Source organism: Prunus dulcis, chromosome 4 (assembly GCF_902201215.1).
Source record: "Prunus dulcis chromosome 4, ALMONDv2, whole genome shotgun sequence".
Classification (NCBI taxonomy): Eukaryota; Viridiplantae; Streptophyta; class Magnoliopsida; order Rosales; family Rosaceae; genus Prunus; species Prunus dulcis.
Genome location: NC_047653.1, coordinates 13,137,777 through 13,157,195, shown reverse-complemented (window position 1 = coordinate 13,157,195; position 19,419 = coordinate 13,137,777). Strand labels below are relative to the sequence as shown.

General features: G+C 35.3%; 1 protein-coding gene and 1 long non-coding RNA gene across 4 annotated transcripts; both read left to right on the top strand.

Moving 5' to 3' along the window:
- Positions 1 to 744: 744 nt before the first annotated feature.
- Positions 745 to 2,936, top strand: LOC117625906. 2 transcript variants are annotated; one of them, XR_004585463.1, is made up of 4 exons: positions 745 to 905; positions 1,434 to 1,765; positions 1,883 to 2,083; positions 2,405 to 2,936. It is a non-coding gene; the product is annotated as an uncharacterized LOC117625906 (long non-coding RNA). The 2 variants fall into 2 exon arrangements; XR_004585464.1 differs by having other exon boundaries at positions 1,379 to 1,765.
- A 7,367-nt stretch (positions 2,937 to 10,303) lies between these two features.
- On the top strand, positions 10,304 to 18,268 carry LOC117626439 (AP-5 complex subunit zeta-1). 2 transcript variants are annotated; one of them, XM_034358136.1, is made up of 16 exons: positions 10,304 to 10,598; positions 10,796 to 10,936; positions 11,792 to 11,883; positions 12,675 to 12,771; positions 13,325 to 13,368; positions 13,636 to 13,724; positions 14,281 to 14,372; positions 14,457 to 14,603; positions 15,167 to 15,314; positions 15,441 to 15,517; positions 16,176 to 16,247; positions 16,617 to 16,664; positions 16,749 to 16,876; positions 16,979 to 17,138; positions 17,330 to 17,540; positions 17,843 to 18,268. In XM_034358136.1, exons 1-16 carry the CDS (start codon positions 10,488 to 10,490, stop codon positions 17,890 to 17,892), a joined length of 1,707 nt encoding a protein of 568 aa, XP_034214027.1. In that variant the 5' UTR covers positions 10,304 to 10,487; the 3' UTR covers positions 17,893 to 18,268. The 2 variants fall into 2 exon arrangements, with proteins under 2 accessions (XP_034214027.1, XP_034214028.1); XM_034358137.1 differs by lacking the exon at positions 16,176 to 16,247.
- The last annotated feature ends 1,151 nt before the right edge of the window (positions 18,269 to 19,419 follow it).

Here is a 19,419-nt window from a genome sequence, read left to right as displayed (position 1 = left end):
TATTTAAAATTTAGGATAATAAAATATTATAGATTAGCCAAAATAGAGAACATTGTTGGAGGAAATAATTTTAAGTAGTTTGCTATAAAAGCTTTTTAGCTGTTTTAACTAAAATTTGGCTAAAATTTAGAGACTTTCCTAGAGATGGTCCATCTTAATCCCTAAAAAAAGGGAACACTCAAGAAACCTGGATGATTGCATACACAAGGTTAAGCCTTTAAATTGTTATGTTTATAGTAAGTTATATTACGAGTTGGAACCAAAGACACTCGTCTACAAGTCAATGCCTTTTTCTATCGGCCTAGACCACATTAACTAAAAAAAGTTTCTCTTTCAGCCATAAGGAAAAACATTATATATATATATATATATATATATTAAATGGACTTTAAAAACACACCAAAGGCCCATTTACAACATAATAAATATGCTTTTAACTTCTTATAAATTATAAAACTGTCATCAATCCCTTAAAATAAGCCCAATCCCAAAATCTCATTAAAAAAAACCCAAAACACTCAATAGGGCATCAAAGTAATTTAATAATCAAAATTAAATTCAATAGGGTCAACTATTATTTTTTAGGTTTGTTTATATAAATTAATAATATATAATTTATTTATATCATTAATGCTAAGAATGGATATATGACTAAATATCTATTTTATTTAACACAACCCAAGACATATATATAAGAAACATGAAAATACCAAATTTAAAAAAAATAAAAAAAAAATGCTTTGGAGGATCTGATTCTGAAGCAACAGCCTCCAAAATAAAGATCAGAGATTCAGAAAAGTTGTTTGCTTTTTTCAAGGGTTGGAATGGCAAGGAAACTAGTTAAGCCTTCGCTAAATAAGCAATCTTTCTTCAAGATCCTACTTGGTGACTTCTCTCAGCGTCTGGTAACATCCTGCCTTCTTTTTTACTTTTAAGTTCAAGATCAATTACAAACTGCTCTCTGTTTCTTTTGGTATGGTTCGTTTTTCAAGATTAATCTTCAGCATGCGTTCAAGTTTAGTCAATTTGTTAGATTCCGAATGATGCCCGTGATTTTTATTTGAAGGTTAATACCCTGTTCATGGTTTATGTTTGAGCACACTGTTTTAGTCCACACTAAACACAATGGGGGAATTTTTACTTCATAGAAATAAATCACTTTCTCACACCTATTCATGCATATTGTATGCTATGTTCATGATAGTGAGACAATAACTGAACAGGGTTAGGTCAGTTCTCCAGGGAAGTGTCCTTTTCATCCAAGTTTGAGTCCCCTTCGTATAAATTTGATTTATTTAGAGTAATTTAGGCTAAAGTAAAAAAAAAAACTGAACATATGTGATTGTTTGGATTTTAAAAAAGCTATTAAATTTTGTAGCGTATACCACCTAAGTTTGTCAAGAACTTCAATGTATTCACAAATGTGCTCTCAGTGGCCCTAGTGGAATTCGGTGGACTGTGGAATTGGAAGAGAGAGAGAATGGCTTGTTCTTCCAAGATGGTTGGCAAGGGTTTGTGAAGGATCATCATTTAGAAGATGGGGATTTTTTGGTTTTCAAATATGATGGTGAATCAAAGTTTAAAGTCACAATCTATGATAGAACTGCTTGTGAGAAGAATGTAAAGGTAGCTGAGAGGAGTGGCAGTCCTGTTTCCTTGGCTAACAAAGGGAAAGCTCAAGTTAAAGAAGAAATTGTTGACCCTGAAACTAGAAACTACAACAAAAACTGTCAAAACAAAGCAATTGTTTCTGGCAGAAGAAGTGGTAAGTTATACTCTATTTTACTTCTCTACATCTAGGGAAGATTTGTTTGTGCTATTTTCTCTAGCAGCTTATTTACTTTTTTCTTCTTAAATTGTGTCTCATATTGATACTGTATAGGCAATTATGTTATACCTGGGAGGAGACCTGCAAATGATCATGTAGGAGCAACATCAACTGAACCCGTCTTGTTCAAACCGAAGTATTCATGTTTCATGGTAACTTTCACGAGTAGGAGCAACATCAACTGAACCCGTCTTGTTTAAACCGAAGTATTCATGTTTCATGGTAACTTTCACGAGGAAACTTCGATATGGCGTTGTGAGTACTTTATTACCCAATTCTTAACCCAATTTTGTTTTTAAAACTTCCCTCGTTGTGATTGCAAATAGTAGGAGATCTTTAAAATTCCTTTTTAAGATTATGTGACTCAATGAAGATGAAATGTAATAGAGTTGCAGTATGGAAGTTATGGAAAAACATTTTCAAGAAGTCATTATTGAAAGTTCTACCATTTCTTAGGGGTACACTAACTTCTTAGGCTTGAGTACAAAATTTATGAACCATTCAAGTGAAAATGCTTCTAGCATGAAAGTGTTATCATTTTTTTCTCCTTGATATCGATGATGTTCCAAATTGCAGCCAATTCCCAAGGAAGTAGCCGTAACTGAAGGTCTTCTTAGCAAGAAGAGTATGATGATTCATGATCCAACTGGGAGATCATGGCCTGTTAAACTTAGAGTCCGGGGCAAAGTATCTTCTTGTCGTGTGAACATGTCTACAGGTTTGGTAGACTGTTGTAACGCGAACCAGATTATACCCGGGGACACCGCCATTTTTGAATTTGTCAAGCCAAGTCTGGCACAAATTCATATTTTCAGAGTGGGTGGCAATTCTGTGGTACTAGCTGCACCTGATGTTAAAGACTAAAGCTAGCCGACTCCAAAGCCTCAACTTGTAATACTTTCTGGGAATGTTTTGACTGCAATATCCACATATCTATTTTAGTGCGTGTGAAATATTTTCTGATTGTTGTGCTTTAGATTTCTCTCTTGTAAATATGATGCAGATGCACTTGGATTGAGACAGTTGAGTTTATATAACTCGGTGGTTGTGTACATGTAAAGTAGAGTATTTTGTCTTTCGGTAACCATGTTCCATGTCCTTGTTCAGAGTTTTCTTCTTCTTCTATAGTTAGATTGGTAACCACGTTTCATAATCCAAAAATGGAAAAATCAAAACCATCCTTGTGTTATTTGGTTCTAAACAGAGCCCATATCTGTCACTCCATCCAGCCAGATCCTGCTAATTTACCACCATTGGCTCATCTTTGTTTGTCTCATTTAACACATACATATTATGGTTTATTTAATTATGGTTTATTTAAAGTCTAGAAGAACAACAAAATGTGCAACAAGGAGAGTTTCTCAATCACACACTCACCCTCTTTCTTTCTTCCCTTCATCTTCTCTCATTTCATCTTACATTACAAGCAAATATAATGCCTATTTATAGGCAAAGCAAATGGCTTGGTTTGGTGGGTGTGTGATTTGGTTTGGTGGGTGTGTGATTTGGTTTGGTAGGTATGTGGTTTGGTTTGATGGGTGTGTGGTTTGATTTGGTGTTGAATGTTAGAGCATGTGGGCTTCATCCACTCTTCTTTCTTTACAACACTCCCCCTTGGAGACCACATGTCCCTAGATTGGTTGTCTCATTAAAACCTTGCTTGGAGAAAACCTAGTGAGGTAGAAAACTGATGGAAGGAAGAAAAAAAAAGAGTATAACAATATGTATAGCATACTTCTGGATGCTCCCCTTGATTAATATCTCCCCCTAATGTCTTCATGACTATCTTTTGGAGTGAGAATCTTTCGGAGTGAGTGGAGGATGTAGCCATTAATAATTCTCGTAGTTGAGTAAGTAAATATATTTCCAGTGAGCTATCTCTATGTAAATCATAAAATTTTTTCAGAGTCCGCGTTTCCAACAAAACTTGGGCTATTTGTAAGTTCACTTGAAAGAATATGCCCGTACATGGTGTTATGCGGAAATAGCATCAAATATACCTCACATCATCCCAAAATGATGGTGATGGAGTTGAGCCTTATCTGGAAAATATGATGTCCGGTCCAATATACTTCCGGAAAATCTTTAAAGTGTCCAACGGATAATCCTCATAAAAATGCTTCAATACTTTCTTAGTATAAGCAAGAATCTCGTTGGCATAATGCTCGATCTTTAAGTCGAGACAAATATTTCTGGAACTCTTGAGAAGCTTTAATGTGTTGCAAACACATTATAATCAATATACTCATTGAGGCAATTTATGTACATTAACATTGAGTACAGATTTTGTGCTTCAGGCACATGTCATTCAGGGACTTGCTTCATGCAATTTCAATCCTTTCAAGGATTTTGTTTAAAGGGATTAAACTTTATGACACATTATATAGCTTTAACCCAGCTATTTATACATCTTTAGGGAATCGCTTCTGGCAATATGCTCCGTGCATTTAATAACCCTTAAAGATAACATGTTGGTCTCCGTAAATGTGCAATAAAGGGGCACAATTGAATCTATAAATATGGAGAAAACCCAACATTCCTTGTTTATGCCAAAAACATTGTGTCATACAAAGTAGGTATATTCCCTTTTATTCCGAACACCCAAGTATAACTTTCAGTATTAACAAATTTTGGGGTTCGTACTGTGGGTTTGTTCTTTCACGTTCATTCTTATCTATAATGGAATTACCTCATTCCATTTTGGCCAATGATATTGTCGACATTTAATAATTGAGCGTGGTTCCAATCAACACAGCCCATTGATGATTTGAGTAGCTACTCCAAAATCAAAATTTGTCATTCATCAATTCATGATCCCACCATTCTCATGTGCATGCGCATACATCAATTATAAGCATTTCTTTGCTTTTGGGTACCCAAGCCACTGCAGGGGCTTTTATTATGTGAGAATGTGGATTATAACCTCCAATGGAGCGTTATTTTATAGTAGGGCGTGGATAATCTCCATTTAGGGAGTTGGAACATTTAGAACCCATATATCTGTCATGCTGCAGGCATGCCACAGATTAATACATACATGTCAATTAATTTCTGGGACTTTAACCCATACAATTTGCTACGCATTAGGCGTGCACAATATCAATATTGACATGTCAAAGGATTGTCCTTTCGGGACTTCAATCCACATCATTTGCTACGCAACAGGCGTGCATCATATTGATCACTGCTATACCCATATTTTGTTCTTATGGGACTTTAATCTGTGCAGTGTATTATCAATGTATCCAACTTGCAATCTGTAAAATTTGCATTAATAATTCATGGATACATACAAGCCATTCTTTTGGAACGGACTTATCTCCCCATTTGGTTACCTTTCAAGATAAAATATCAAATAAGTATATAAGCATAAAATAACACAAGTATTGCTTACATCCTTAGGTGGGAGAAACTTTTCTCAAGTATCATTCAAGCTTGTATCGGCCCAGTAAATGTAGTGCTTGATGATCTAGTTATATCCTGCAAAAGCAAAAATCACAATTCTTTTCTCTGTCAAAAACAAATAACCCTCAGAGTTAGGATCACTTCATGGATTCTTTCTTCGGATGTTCATTCTAAAGAAATAAAATCTCTTATGAACAGAGAGTTATAAAAAGAAAGAAAAGATACAAAAATTGTGATATTGATTGCAAGGTAAGGTAAGCAATCAAGGAAGGAAGCTGGTGGGAGCAGACAACAAGCTCTCATTTCTCCTAGTCTAGAAGGACCTCAGGAGATTAGAGCATAAGGTCGCCTTCACAGTTCCCTGATGTAGCGGAAACGTGATCAGGGATAGTCTTGCTTCCTGAATGGATGATCAGAGATAGTCTTGCTTCTCGGGCATATTGAGTGCTTACTGATAAGAAAAACAAGTAGATATCGCATCACTAGGTATGGAGAAAACTGGATGTCTTCTGCAAAGAAAATTTCGTTAGTAACACATTTATACACAAATACAATGAATAGGTAGAACCGGTGAATTTCAAATTAACCATAGGAAAATTGCGAGATTCTCGGGATACTTTTGAAAAAGTAGCTCCGTGAAATCCGTAAAGCAAGATCGGCTTTGAAAATAATACTTGAAAATGCCGAAAGTGCCGACAGGCATTATTAGAGGCCACGTGAAGTTTTGGACTCTGGGAAAGAAAAAGATAATATGGGGATTCGAGAAGATATTGGGATCCTGGAAATGTTGCCACATTTTCGTCTATAGATATTGCCTTTGCAAAACTTGATTGGAGCAACTGCGTTTCAACTCAACTTCCTTCATTTTCTGAAACTTTAGTTTTTGTAAGACTTTCTTCGAAACCTTCTTAAAATGGCTTCCTCTTCCCTGCCCAAATTATTTCAATTTAAATGATGCTCCCAAACAACAACCTCCCACAACAACCAGTGACGCCAAAGTTTGGCGTCCATCCTTTGTATCCCAAAATCGTCATCTCACAGTTAATGATTCTGTGATGATGAATGATGCTACTGCTGTCATAGTAGCTAGGAATTTCATTACTCCAATGGATGAAATGTTGTTGACAGGGAGGTCTGAGGAAGAGGCTATTGATGACTCAATGGCTTCTAGCATTCAGAGTGCTGCTTCTGTTTCTAACATGGCTGATCGTTTGCGTGTTAGAGCAAACGAGGTTCAGAAGCTAACAACTGAAAATTCGTCTCTTCAAAGAATGCTTCATGAGTCTCAACAGGAGGTTGAGAAACTTAAAGGAGAGAATAATTCCTTGTTGAAACTGGTGAGTTCGTACTCTGTTGATACACTGAGAAGGCTAGACATGCTGCAGGTCTCAAATGAAAGAATTTTGGGAGACCATGAGAGGCTCATGGCTAAGCTTAAGAGGCGCCGTCCTCTTCCTTCAGAGGCTTCCAGAACATAATGTAATTTTATAGATTTTACAGGGCCTGCACCTTCATTGCAGGTGGAAAAATCTATCTGTTATATGTTCCTTTCCTGTTATAATAATTGCGCACATTCTTAAACTTGCACCTGTGGTTTTTACGTCTTTTCAAAATGACGGTTTGGAACCTTGTGCCTTATAGGTTCAAATAACCACATCGACTCTCCCAAATTTCATATTTCAATGCATGTGAGCCCGTAACTTCTGGCCCGGGCTAAACACAAACTCAGAATTTATTCGCCCTTTTCAAATGGACATGAAATATGGATTGAGTAAAAGCCACGCTAATATCACAATATAGTAGTGAAGAGCATTAACTACTATATACCCACAACTTCAAGTTCAGGATCTCTCATATATTTGGATCCATGGGCTTCCGGCCCAGATATAACAAAATATGTGGGGAGCCTCAATTCATCATTTGAGGTTTATACTGATATTATCCATTTCACGGTGTATTTTTAACAACCGGAATTCACAAAATATATTTCTTCCTTGAGGTGTCGATTATAACAAAATCGAACTTTATTAAATTCATCATTCTCTTATGCCAAAGAAATATGTGGTGTACCACAATTTGCAATAATACCTCAAGGGTTGTCCATTTAACTGTTGGAACTTTAGGTTCTCAACACTGTTAGATTTTGAACTTCAGGCCAAAATCACATATTCTCATGGTATGGATATTCAATCCCCTTAGATTTTGAACTTCGGGCCAAAATCACATATTCTCATGGTATGGACATTTTTACAATTTTCTGTACATATTTCGGGACTTCAAGCCCTTACATAATTGTCCATATTTTGAGGAACTTCTGGCATCTCATTTAATTGCTCATCCATGAGTTTAAGGAACTGCAGGTTCCTTTTTGTATATAGTGACGGTTTACCCAAAATGGTTAATATTTATGCATACGTCACTATTCATGTGAATAGTACTATTCATCAAGTCATGAATACATATCTATTCATATGTGCAGTACATTTGCCAGTACAGTTAATATTCATGTGTACGGCACTTTTAACCAATACGGTACTGTTACATCATCAAGGAACTCTAGGTCCTTATTTACATGTCAAGGATCAAGGATCTTCAAGTCCGATCTCTTGTTTACAAGTATAGTACCGGAGAGACTGCCAGCTCTCATATCAATATCATCATCAAGGATCTTCAAGTCCTGATGTAATTGTATGATGAGGATCAAGGAACTTCTGGTCCTGATCTGCATACTGTAAAAACTCATCATACAACACAATTAATCCATAAAATAAATTGCTGGTAAATAAATTACTGGTATGGACGATAAACCCGCACCATACTTTAAATAAAATTAAATGTGCGGTAAAGTAAATTCATAAATTAAATTGCTTGTGTATGGACGTTAATCCCGCACCATACCTTAAATAAAATTAAATGTGCGGTAAAGTAAATTCATAAATTAAATTGCTTGTATGGACGTTAATCCCGCACCATACTTTAAATAAAATTAAATGTGCGGTAAAGTAAATTCATAAATTAAATTGCTATGAGGGTTAATTCCCACATCATACTTTAAATAAAAGTAAATTTGCGATAAAGTAAACGTGCTTGTATGGGCACTAATTCTGCTCCATACATTTAAATAAAAGTAAAGGCGTGGACGATAAACCCGCACCACCCTTTTAAATAGATACTGTTGTATGGGTAATAAACCTACACCATACAATAAATAAAATAAATGTGGGGATAAAAACCACCACTAAAAATATAGAGAAATAATAAAATAATAGAAAAAGTAAGAGGCATAGAGCTTATCCTTACAGTTGGTTTGCTCGTATATCTCTCTAGCAGACCACAACTTCTCCACTACTTTTCTTCCTTACATCAACATAATGGTTAGTAGTATAGATAATAGTGCAACACAAAAATTATACCTGAGAGCTTCTCGTGCTGATAACGTGTTATAAAACGAACTGGAATATGTGCAAATATTGAGCTGCACGTAAAGTAGATGAGACACAGCATTTAACGAGGTTCGGCTATGCCTACGTCCTCGGAGAGCAGCAACAGTAACCTTTCATTCATAACATAATATGGCTACAACTCTAGTGTTTACAATATGTATGCTCACCTAATTTTCTCTCTAGGAGAATTTCTCTTTGCTCTCTTTCTCTTCACACACTCACCCTCTTTCTTTCTTCTCTTCATCTTCTCTCATTTCATCTTACATTACAAGCAAATATAATGCCTATTTATAGACAAAACAAATGGCTTGGTTTGGTGGGTGTGTGATTTGGTTTAGTAGGTGTATGGTTTGATTTGATGGGTGTGTGGTTTGATTTGGTGTTGAATGTTAGAGCATGTGGGCTTCACCCACTCTTCTTTCTTTACAACAAACTCGGGTTTTCCTCAACTAGTTAAGTGGTGATAATTTTAAGAAGCATTTGGTTTGTGCCGAGACAAGGCCCTGCCCGAAGTCCAATGGGTCAATCCGTTTAAATCAATAAATTATATTTATTTTATAGTAAAATAATACATAATATTATTATATTGATATCTTAACTTCAAGTTTATTTATTTTTTAATAATATATATTAAATTTTAATGTTTTCTTTATAAATAAAATAATATTTTTTTTTCAATTTTCAGTTTTTAAAACCCGAAGAATGATATTATTATGCACTTTCCATGACATAAATTTGCTTGCATTAACTTTTTTATTTTTTATTTTTAATAACGTGAGCAGAGTACTGATTCACGAAGAGAGGTGAGGCATCCCATAGATCTTAAGGTTTTATTTTATTTTTTATTACATCCGACAAAAGTTAGTAGAAAGTCTTTATTATTTGAATTTTCATTTTAGTACAGTAAATAGTTCTAGGCATCCAGTTCTAGGTAAGGAGCTTGTAGATGAAGTAGTAAGAATTTACTCGTGCACATATAAGTTGAATTCCACAAACCCAATATTAGAAGTGGGCATTCAAACTAGAAATTTGAGTTGAATTGAGCTGAAAAAAAGGGAAACAAATTGGGTTGATAAAAAACCAGACAGACCGGTTGGGTCCGGTTATTGTTTTAATTCTTGTAGAGAAAAAATTGAACCGAGCCGAGCCTAACTAGTTGTGTATTTTTGAAGTTATTAATAAAATATTTAAGCCCAATGCTAAAGTTCTAAGCCCATAACTAATCTTTTTCCAAGTCCAAGTTAAAATCATCTTTTTTTTCTAGGCCAATTACCTTCATTTACATGAAATTGAGTTATTTGTGAATTTTTGAGCTCCAAAAATAAAATTTTAGTTGGGTTTTGTAAAAATTAAAATAAAAAAAAGATTCGGGTCAAAAATCGAAAATCGAACTGGTTTATAGGCAAGCCGCCGGACAACCTTGGATAATTTTTTTGTCAAAACCGGACCAAACCGTGCTCACCGCTACCCAATATTGCTTCTATAAAGAAAAAAATAATAATAAATTCCCAGGTACATTGAACGACATGAATTAACTTCACGTAACGACCCGCCGTTTCACACAGCGAACGGTTGTTTTCACTTTTCAGTGTGTGCTTGCTGTGAGTTTCCCCAACGTCTCTCTCTCTCTCTCTCTCTCTCTCTCTCTCTCTCTCTCTCTCTCGTTAATGTTTTAGACCTTTGCTTCAATTGAAATAAATCAAAATTTCTGTTTCGAATTTTGCTACGAAAACACTTGAGATTTGTAGCACCAAAAAACCAAAAAAAACAAACGCTTGGGATTTTGTTTTTGAGAAAAATATAGGGAGGAAATGGCCGATAGAGACCGCGATTGGGATTGGCATCTGAGAACCTTATCGAGCAGTGCCAGAGACTCCAACGTCGCCAATGATCCTGCTTCCGATTCTTCTCTTCTCCAATCCGTGAGTCCTCTCTCTCTCTCATCATTTTCCAGACTCTCTGTTTGTTTCTTGAGAAAAAGGGGAAGGAAAATCAAAAGCTGAGCTTAATTATGAACCGAACATACACTAAGCGGCTTCCTTTTTTTTTTTTTTTTTTTCCCCATTTATCTGATTTAAAATAAAATATTGTTTTTTTGGTTGAATTAAATGTTGATTAGGTGAAGAAGCTATATGAATTGTGTAAAGCTGAGAATTCAGAGGATTTGGTGGCTAGAGTTTATCCGCAGATTAACAAGCTCTTTCAACGTTCAGTGGCTTCGCTGTCTCAATCTCGAACCTCTATTGGCCTTCTGTTGCTGGTTCGTTTTATCTTTTCCGTAGTTTTTAAATTTTTTACTCAGCCCTGTGTTGTTACTGTTTCATTTTGTCTAATTTCTGAGAAAAGACTAGGAAATGAAACCCAAAAATAAATAAAAAATTGTTGATTAATGTCAAGTAGTGTTTTTAGAATTTATACGGTACAGAAAATGGTATATGGGATGCTTACAGAAAGCACCAGAAATAGATATATGTGATGCTTAAGGTTTCATATCCATTTGAGTATTTGACTTTTCCATGCTGAAACTTCGGGCGTTCGTGTAAACCTGAGGGGGTTTTGTGAAAAAGTCAAAAACCCAATGGATTGTTGGTGTAAATAACTCATGATTCATTTGGAAAATAAATTGGAAGTGCTTTCTACTGGGTTCCCTAAGGTCTGTGCTTTCCGTTGTAAGATAACAAATGAATGCTTGTTCACTAGGGCTTGCACTTATGTAAGCAATAAGATGAAGGGTTTTCTGGAGAAGTTTCACTAATCTATGGGAAAACGATAAGAATGTAAAAGAGAATCTCTTCTTTCAGTGTCTAGTAGATGTTGATTTTCAGAAGTCCTTTTGTTTTCTTTTTTCATTGACTACGGAAAGAATAATTTAACTCTTATTTTCTGTTACGGTATAATAACTATTTCAGTTTTCGTGTCATTTTTTTATTGGTCTGAGAACATTTTATTGACAAAGCCACAACAGTGGATATCGTAAAGAGTCATATCCACCATCTCCGTCTTTTTTTTTTTGGTGTTGCCTTTTTCTTTCCAATGTTGAGGTTTGCGTGTATGATAAATTTTCTTTTTGGAAGATGCCTTGCTCAAACTTTTATTACCCTGATTTTTCTGCCAGGCCATTCTTCAATTTTACCTTGATTTTGGAGAGAGAGTTCTACATGATGCTGATCCCAGTCTCAGGACATTCTTCCGTTCATGCTTGAGCCGGTAAATGATCTACAGCTTTTCATATTATTTTTTAGGCTGCTTAAAAGTATATGATATCGAGTGAAATTGGGTTTCTCCTTTATCTATGTTGACATCTACCTAGTAATTAGTTGTATGATATGGAAGTTGCTCTTTCGTAGTCAGTTGCTCCATCATAATCATTTGTTTGGTTTTTAATACAAGAAAAGGAAAAAAAAAAAAATTGTGGCAAGATTAACCTGCAAACTTCTAGAAATTTTGTAAGATAAAATGGAAGAAGGGAAGATTTTTATTTGTTACTTCAGTGTTTTGAAACTTCCCCAGTATGAAACCTAAGTTCCATTGGTCTATTTCAAGCTCCAATACTTGGGTTGATTGATGCAGGAGATGAAATGAAGAATGACATACTTTGTGCACCTTGTCGTGCTTTATAAAACCTTGATTTGTTCTTTGAATATATCAGTTCTGATGATGAACATGTTCTTAACTCTATACTTGTCCATGGACTCATGTCAGGGTCTGTGTCTGTTAAATGTTAAATATGATGTCATATCAAGGACAGAGTCAACAAGAATCATATTGACATGAAAAGTACTCTCTAGATTCTTTTGTACTTTAAAGAGAAAGTTATAAATGCTAAAACTTCAAAAAATGCACTACTGAAATATCATCTGCCTTACTTTCCATTTGGTGTTGAAATGAGCATTTCTTTTCTTGCTTATATTCTTACATAAATTTTCCATTTCCCTTATATGAAATCTAACTACAAATATGATGGCCATCACACTTCAAATTTTCTAATCTGGTTGCAGTGAGTTTGCAGATCCTGTTGTTGCAGAAGCAACCATTGACTTTCTGAATGCCAACAAGAAAAAACTTTTAACTTCTTTCCCTACCTTACTTCCTCAGGTATGACTGATATCTACATCATTTTCTGTTTGTAAGGAAATAGTATGACATCTACCTGTTAGCAAAAGTAAATATGGTGTTCAAGTCTGTATTTTCATATTATTTAAAAGTGTTGGAGGCACTTCGCAATTGTGTAGTTGTTTTGCATATACTGCAATAAACACTTACATTCACATGTAAATTACAAAGAATCACTTAGTAAACATGTCTAAGTTACAATGCTTGACTCAACTTTTGAAAGCTATGAAATATAAAAAGTTAAATCATTCTCGTAATTTTTTATGTAAACCGTGGGTTAGTTGACAATTCTTGCTTCTTGATAATATTCTCATAATGGTAAAGCCTATCAAATATCCAAATGAATTGAAACAAAATCAGTGCCCTTGTAGTCAAAAGTATTTCAAATTGCATTTATAAGTTTATACTTCTATTTTCCTCTTTTTTCTATTTTCTTTTTCCTTTTATGTGATCCTTTTTCAATATCAGCAATATCCTACAAAATGTTGTGAAATAACTCCATCCTGTATCTCTAACTTTAACAATGTGTCTGCAGTTCTTTCCGTTGATGTTAAAGTTGATTGCGTGGAATGGGGAAAAGTGAGTTCTTTGGTACCTCTCATTTGATTTTGTGCTCAAAGATGCCTTTTTTATGTATACTTTTGTCTTTTTATAAACATGTCACATCACATATGACCAAATTGTTAGCTTTGTACACAGACACATTGAATATATGTACATTACAAATATTCTTTTTTTATTATTTCTAATTGTCATTTGGCCTTATAGTGAATGGATGACTTGATTTGATAAATTTTCTAAATAAAGAGAAGCCAATTGTTGTCATCTTTGTGAATTTCCCTGCAGATTAGAAAAATCATTTATGAAGGTTTTTTCAGGATTGATGTCTCCTGGGTCATTTCTTCCATTATTTCCATCTTTAGTGGACTTGCCAAGTGAGTTTGATTATTCAGTTCACATTTATCTTTTGTATTCGCCATATTTCTTTGATGGCACATTATCTCTTGGCTTATTTAACCTTACAGAGCTTATACTCTGGTTCGGTCTTGCATGCGTTTTTGTTTTTTTGTGGATTTATTTTGATCCTTTTATCTACACCCTTCTGATATCGTTTATGAAAAAATTGATTTGAAATATTTTTTCTGGCCATCATAAATAATTTCGAAGTAGTGAAGCCAAAATGTCAGTTGCAAAGTCCCACCATTTAGCATATAAACAACGAGGTCTTATTGCTGCCGATGGTTTGCACTCCTACAGTTAGTCCTACTCAGTGTACACTTGTGAACTTGTAACTGTATGATCAGAGAGTCATACAGTCTTTTTTACTTATTTAACTTTTTGTTTTTTCTTTCAAACAATAAAGCACTTTCTGATCATAGCAGCCCTGTTATTCTGGGCTTGGCTGTGTTTACTTTATGATAAATTTCTTTTTCTTAGTTTCCTCTTAAAGTTGCATGAGATTTATAATTTTTCATCTCAACTATATTGTAGTTTTGGTGGTGGCATTGGAGAAGGTAGAAAAGAGCTCAGGGTCGCTGGTTGGAAACAGCATAGCCTCAATGCAGAAGAGTACAGCTCCTGAGGTTATTTTTGAGACTTAATTACATGAGTTTATCCGAAACTTTACAAATCCTGCTGTTAAACATACCATTTTTATGTTGATTCAGATGCTGCTCGCACTTATGGATGAGGCATATACTGGTTCAACAATAGGAGATGGAGGGGGAGATTCTGAATCAGAGGACAGCAGTACAATTGATGTTGCTGACCCTCTGTTTCTCGATCTTCTAAAGGATGAAAATGATGGCATCGCTGTAAGGATTTTTCTTTCTAATCTAATGTTCATTTGCATATTCTGGAGCAGCTTACAGCTGTTTTAATGCCAATGTCAGTGACACAATGTTTAAACTTGGTTAGGATACAATCGAAAAGTAGATTTTTTATTTTTTTAAGCGTACAGAAAAAGAATATTTCTCTTATTTGTATCCTCTTTTTTCTTTCCTTGTCTTAAATGGTGTAATGGGCAAGTGGGACAGATTTTTGAAGCAGTTTGTTTAATTCGTCCTTTTTATCATTTCATCTGAGTGCGGATGCAAGATGATCACATAAACTCTTTTATTTATTTTATTTTTTTGTAATCACAAGGAATTTAGTAAAGACTTTGACGTGGTCTGTTACTGGACTTTTGTTTTTTGTTATTTGATTCCTTTAAGCATGATTCTTAATGTCTGTGGTTTGGACCACTCAGAAATATTTGAATCAAGATTTGAGCATATTTTTATAAATGACTGGATACCGTTACTTTATGGCATCAAGTTTATTTAGAATTGAACATTTGCGAAAAATATGCTCAAATTTTATTTATGTTGTATTTCAGGAACGCCATTGGACGTCTCCTGGGATGGCTGCAGCTTTACAGGCTGCAATTAATACCCCTCAATCTGATAGGCTGAAACACATACTACGCATGGCACCACAGTTTCTTGATGTGTATTTTTCTATAGCATTGCGTGATGTCAATAATTGTATGTTAGATATAGCTCTGATTCTTCATTAGAATTTGGTATCAATTTTATTGTTTACAGATTTTATTTTTGAAACTTATTTCTTTTGTTTGTTCTCATAAGTTATTTTTCTCTATTTTATTCCAGCTTTGGTCTGTGCATTGATTCCCCTACTCATGTCCCGAAATGCCACAATATTTCCTGACAAAATTTATTCATATGAGGTGCGTATCCATTTAAATAAATTTTAAGTTTTCTTGTGCTGAGGTTGTTGCAATGCTCTTTTGGCATCCTAGCAGACTGTACAGAAAGATGTGGACGATATTATGATTATTGATGCATAGAAATGGACCAATCATCAGATGCACTTCATTTGACTTGATTCTGCAAGGATCATTGGCCAGTATCACAATGATGCCCTTAATGATGTCATTTTCTTTGATCTTGTCACACTTGAGGCACTAGAGTCATCAGTCACACGACGCACCCAAGATAGTTGGTCCTCTTTTTATGATGGACAATGATGATTGGAGACTGTTATAGTTTCAAGAAACTGAATATTTGCATCATTCTTGTTTCTTACGATTCAGTATCCTTGATTTGGTGTACCCAAAAAAAGGGTTTGGTGCTACCCTGTTATATATGGGTGTTAAATACTTTTCTTCTTTACTCATTTTCATATTATATGCATGGTTTGAGCTTGAATTATTCTTTATAGCTATGTATCATAAACTTTTCTTGTGAACTTCTGTGAAATCTGATTGCATGATGCCTGTTCTCTTGTCATCCTTTGTCACTTGGAATCATCATGATGTATGTGTAACTCATGCGATTTCCAAGAGATGGAGAATCTTATTTATGAAAATTTATGCATTTCTATAGGTTCGTAAGAGGCTTTTAGAATTCATGCTTGCTGCATTTCAGCGCTCTCCAGATTTTATTGCACTTTTGAAGGTAGTGTCGCAAAAACAATTTTACTTCAGTCATTTATTATTGTTCGATTTCTTTCAATTATCTATGTTGCTTTTCAATCTATTAGCAACTGTTGGTGACACAGCAGGCTCTCAAGTTATGTAATTAGAAATTATGAGGTGCACAATTTTGACCAGATAGCAGGTGGGACTAATGGATTTCAGTTCTTGTGGGTTTTCGTTCAAACCTTAATTATATGGTTTAAATTCAAAGGGCAAAATGGAAATTGAGAAAAATATACTGGATACATACCTTGTAGTAGACTCATGCCTAACTTTACTAACATGTTATTGTAAGATATTTTCTACTGTTCTTGATTGAAAGTTTGCAATGTGATTTCAATCTTTGCAGAAGCCTATAATGGACAGGCTTGGGGAAGCCTATGACAGCCCTGAAAAGGTCAGTTGATTACCTCATCATTTGTTGAAGTTTGTAGGTCTCGTATTTCCATGTAGAGTGTATTACATTTTTCTTTTTCCATAGACAGAGTTGGCATTACAATTGTGTTGGGCCATCGGAGAGCATGGTGGGGGTGGAGGATCACACAAAGATGAAGCTCGTGAGCTTTTTGAGGGTTTAGAGCTACTCCTGTATGAAAACCTTGCATCTAGGTAACAGATAAAACCCTTGTTTGATTTGTCTCATATATGTCCTTAGCAATGGCAACCTCTTGTTTGCTGACATTTTTCTTCTCTTTTTGTTTTCTTATGAAGCCGTCTAGGCCTCGGACAGCAGTCAGTCTTTAGCTCAGATAGCCAAACTTCCAGAAAGTCATCCCAATCAAGGCTTCTATGCTTTGTTGTTACGGCCATTGCAAAGCTGGCTACCAACCATCGTGAATTGCTGCCTAGGGCACGGGTTTCCTTGGGCAAGGTTTGACTTTCAGTTTTGACCATAAGCTCATAAGCTTAGCTATTTCCTTATCAGAGTAGTGTCTATGTTTTCCTTTTCTTACACATAAGTTCTATGTGTTTTAGTGGAAGAGGTGGATTTCCTTTGTAGCATAATGTGCTGCCAAAATTCCTCCATCAGTTCGCGCCTAGTAAATTGTTTTGTATCCCCAGGTGGCTCGGTCTCGAATATCAGATGTGAGGGTCTGGCGGCGGGCTCGTGATTATTTGGGTTTAATGACCGAACCTGCAATTTCCTTGTCTGTATTGGGTCCTTCACGACCTTCACATGGACAAATGCAGAACCCAGGCACTGTCAAGTGGAGTGATGGTGCAACGAAGATGATTGCACATGTTCCGTTTTATATTCTTGGCGGACAAGAAGGTTAGGATCCTTTATCAAAACCTGTTTTACTAAAACCCTGAAATAGTTACAAGGATTTACTTAAACTTCTTCTCAGAGCATCGACAAGAACTGTGATCAATATATCAATTCATCTGTACCATCACATCCTGTTGCTAGTTGAAAATGATTTTTTATTTCTTTTTTGTTTAAAAAGAAAAGTATGCACGAAGCAGAATGGGCTAGGATTATGAACTGGTATACGCAGTGTATAATTAAGTATGCACCATTATGCTATATTTTGTATAGATGCCTTATGAAATTTGGCGTTCACCTTCTCGCAGGTCCACCCTTCCATGATTTTTTGTTTTCAGATACTCTTCCAAGAAGATGAATGGTGGCTGATTTTTTGCACAGCGTTTGCAATCATAGATTGTATCAGTTTGCTCTGTCACAAGTATTTTTAGTTTGTACATTGCCCTTGCCCTTGTATCAATCACCCTTAGGATTGACTAAACTTGTTTTATTTTTATCGAAGTTCTTTATTTGGTTGAAATGAAGACATGAAATGGTTTAATGGTAAATGATCTTATTCTAACACAAAGTGAGAGTATTAATTGTTTTGTGGTCGTGGTGGATAGGTTGAAGTACTAAAATCCACTCATGAATCTTTAGATTAAAATGGGGTTTTGTATTGGCACAATTTGTTGAGATTGTAAGATATTAGCATGCACGTAATCCATTGTAATCCAGGTTATCGATTAAAGGCATCGAAGGACTTAGTAGCACTCACAATGGCCATTGTAATGAACAAATATCGATTTTCATACTCTTTTGACCGCACTATTAATCACGAGGTTGATTTTGTTCTTTTGGTTCATTTATTTTTAAATCCTTACATTTCTTAAAACAAACAATAAAGAAAATTTCACGACACTAGAGAGTTTTTTATTTATTTTTTATAGAGAGACAATTACAATATGAAACCATGAGAACACACAAGTCCAAATAAATCAAAATAAAAAGGAAACGAACAATTTAGCGGCAGTCCATGCTCCCACAAATGACGGGACAAAGAAAGGCCATGGCCTAAATCAGCTACAACATCATCAGTAAAATTGGCTTCCCTAAAGACATGATTAAAAGAAATTTCTTCACAAGACGAAACCAGCAGCCAAATGCCTTGAACAAACATCATAATACCCCAAGGAATAGAAACCGCCTAATTGATGCAGTCCATAACGAGTTTAGAGTCTCCTTCCACGAAAACCTTATACCAACCATTATGGACGGCATGGGCAAGGCAAGACATTCACCAACAGTTATTGAAGCTTGACCAATATTTTTAGCACTTGCTAACAACACATGTCCATTCCAATCACGAACAATAAAACCAGTAGCACCATATTATTGCGAACAGATTCATCGAAATTAATTTTAACCCAGTCCATGGGAGGAGGCTCCCATTTGATGTCAGTCACGCACTGCAATCTTAAAGAAGATTTGGGATTTTGTTTCCGCTAGTCCATACCAATTTGACTAGCAACATTTAAGGCATTCGCAGGATGGAGAGGAACATTTTCAAAAACACATTTGTTTCGAGAATCCCAAATTTCCCAGCAAATCAGTAGAGCTTTAGTGAGAGTATTCAAGTCGTCACCAATTGATTTACTTGAGGGGGTGGACAACCAAGTAATCCCATCAAAATCAAGCTGAAGAGTTACAGGAAGGATTTAGGTACATCTCCAAATACTTGTAGCAAAAAAGCACTTAAAAAATAGTTGATTAATAGTTTCACTTTGATTGTTGCACAAGGGACACTCAGGGTTAACATGAGAAAGAAACCTATGCAAATGACTTCTCACTTGTGTGTTTGTACCGTATCTGACTGGCCTATCAGGACATGACATGTGGAAAAGAC

Bases quoted from the DNA above. Each gene is read 5' to 3' on its own strand.
- LOC117626439 (XM_034358136.1), top strand. From the start codon at position 10,488: ATGGCCGATAGAGACCGCGATTGGGATTGGCATCTGAGAACCTTATCG. The intron at 14,373-14,456 runs GTTATTTTTGAG...ATGTTGATTCAG, and splicing joins AGAAGAGTACAGCTCCTGAG to ATGCTGCTCGCACTTATGGA. The intron at 16,877-16,978 runs GTAACAGATAAA...TTTCTTATGAAG, and splicing joins TATGAAAACCTTGCATCTAG to CCGTCTAGGCCTCGGACAGC.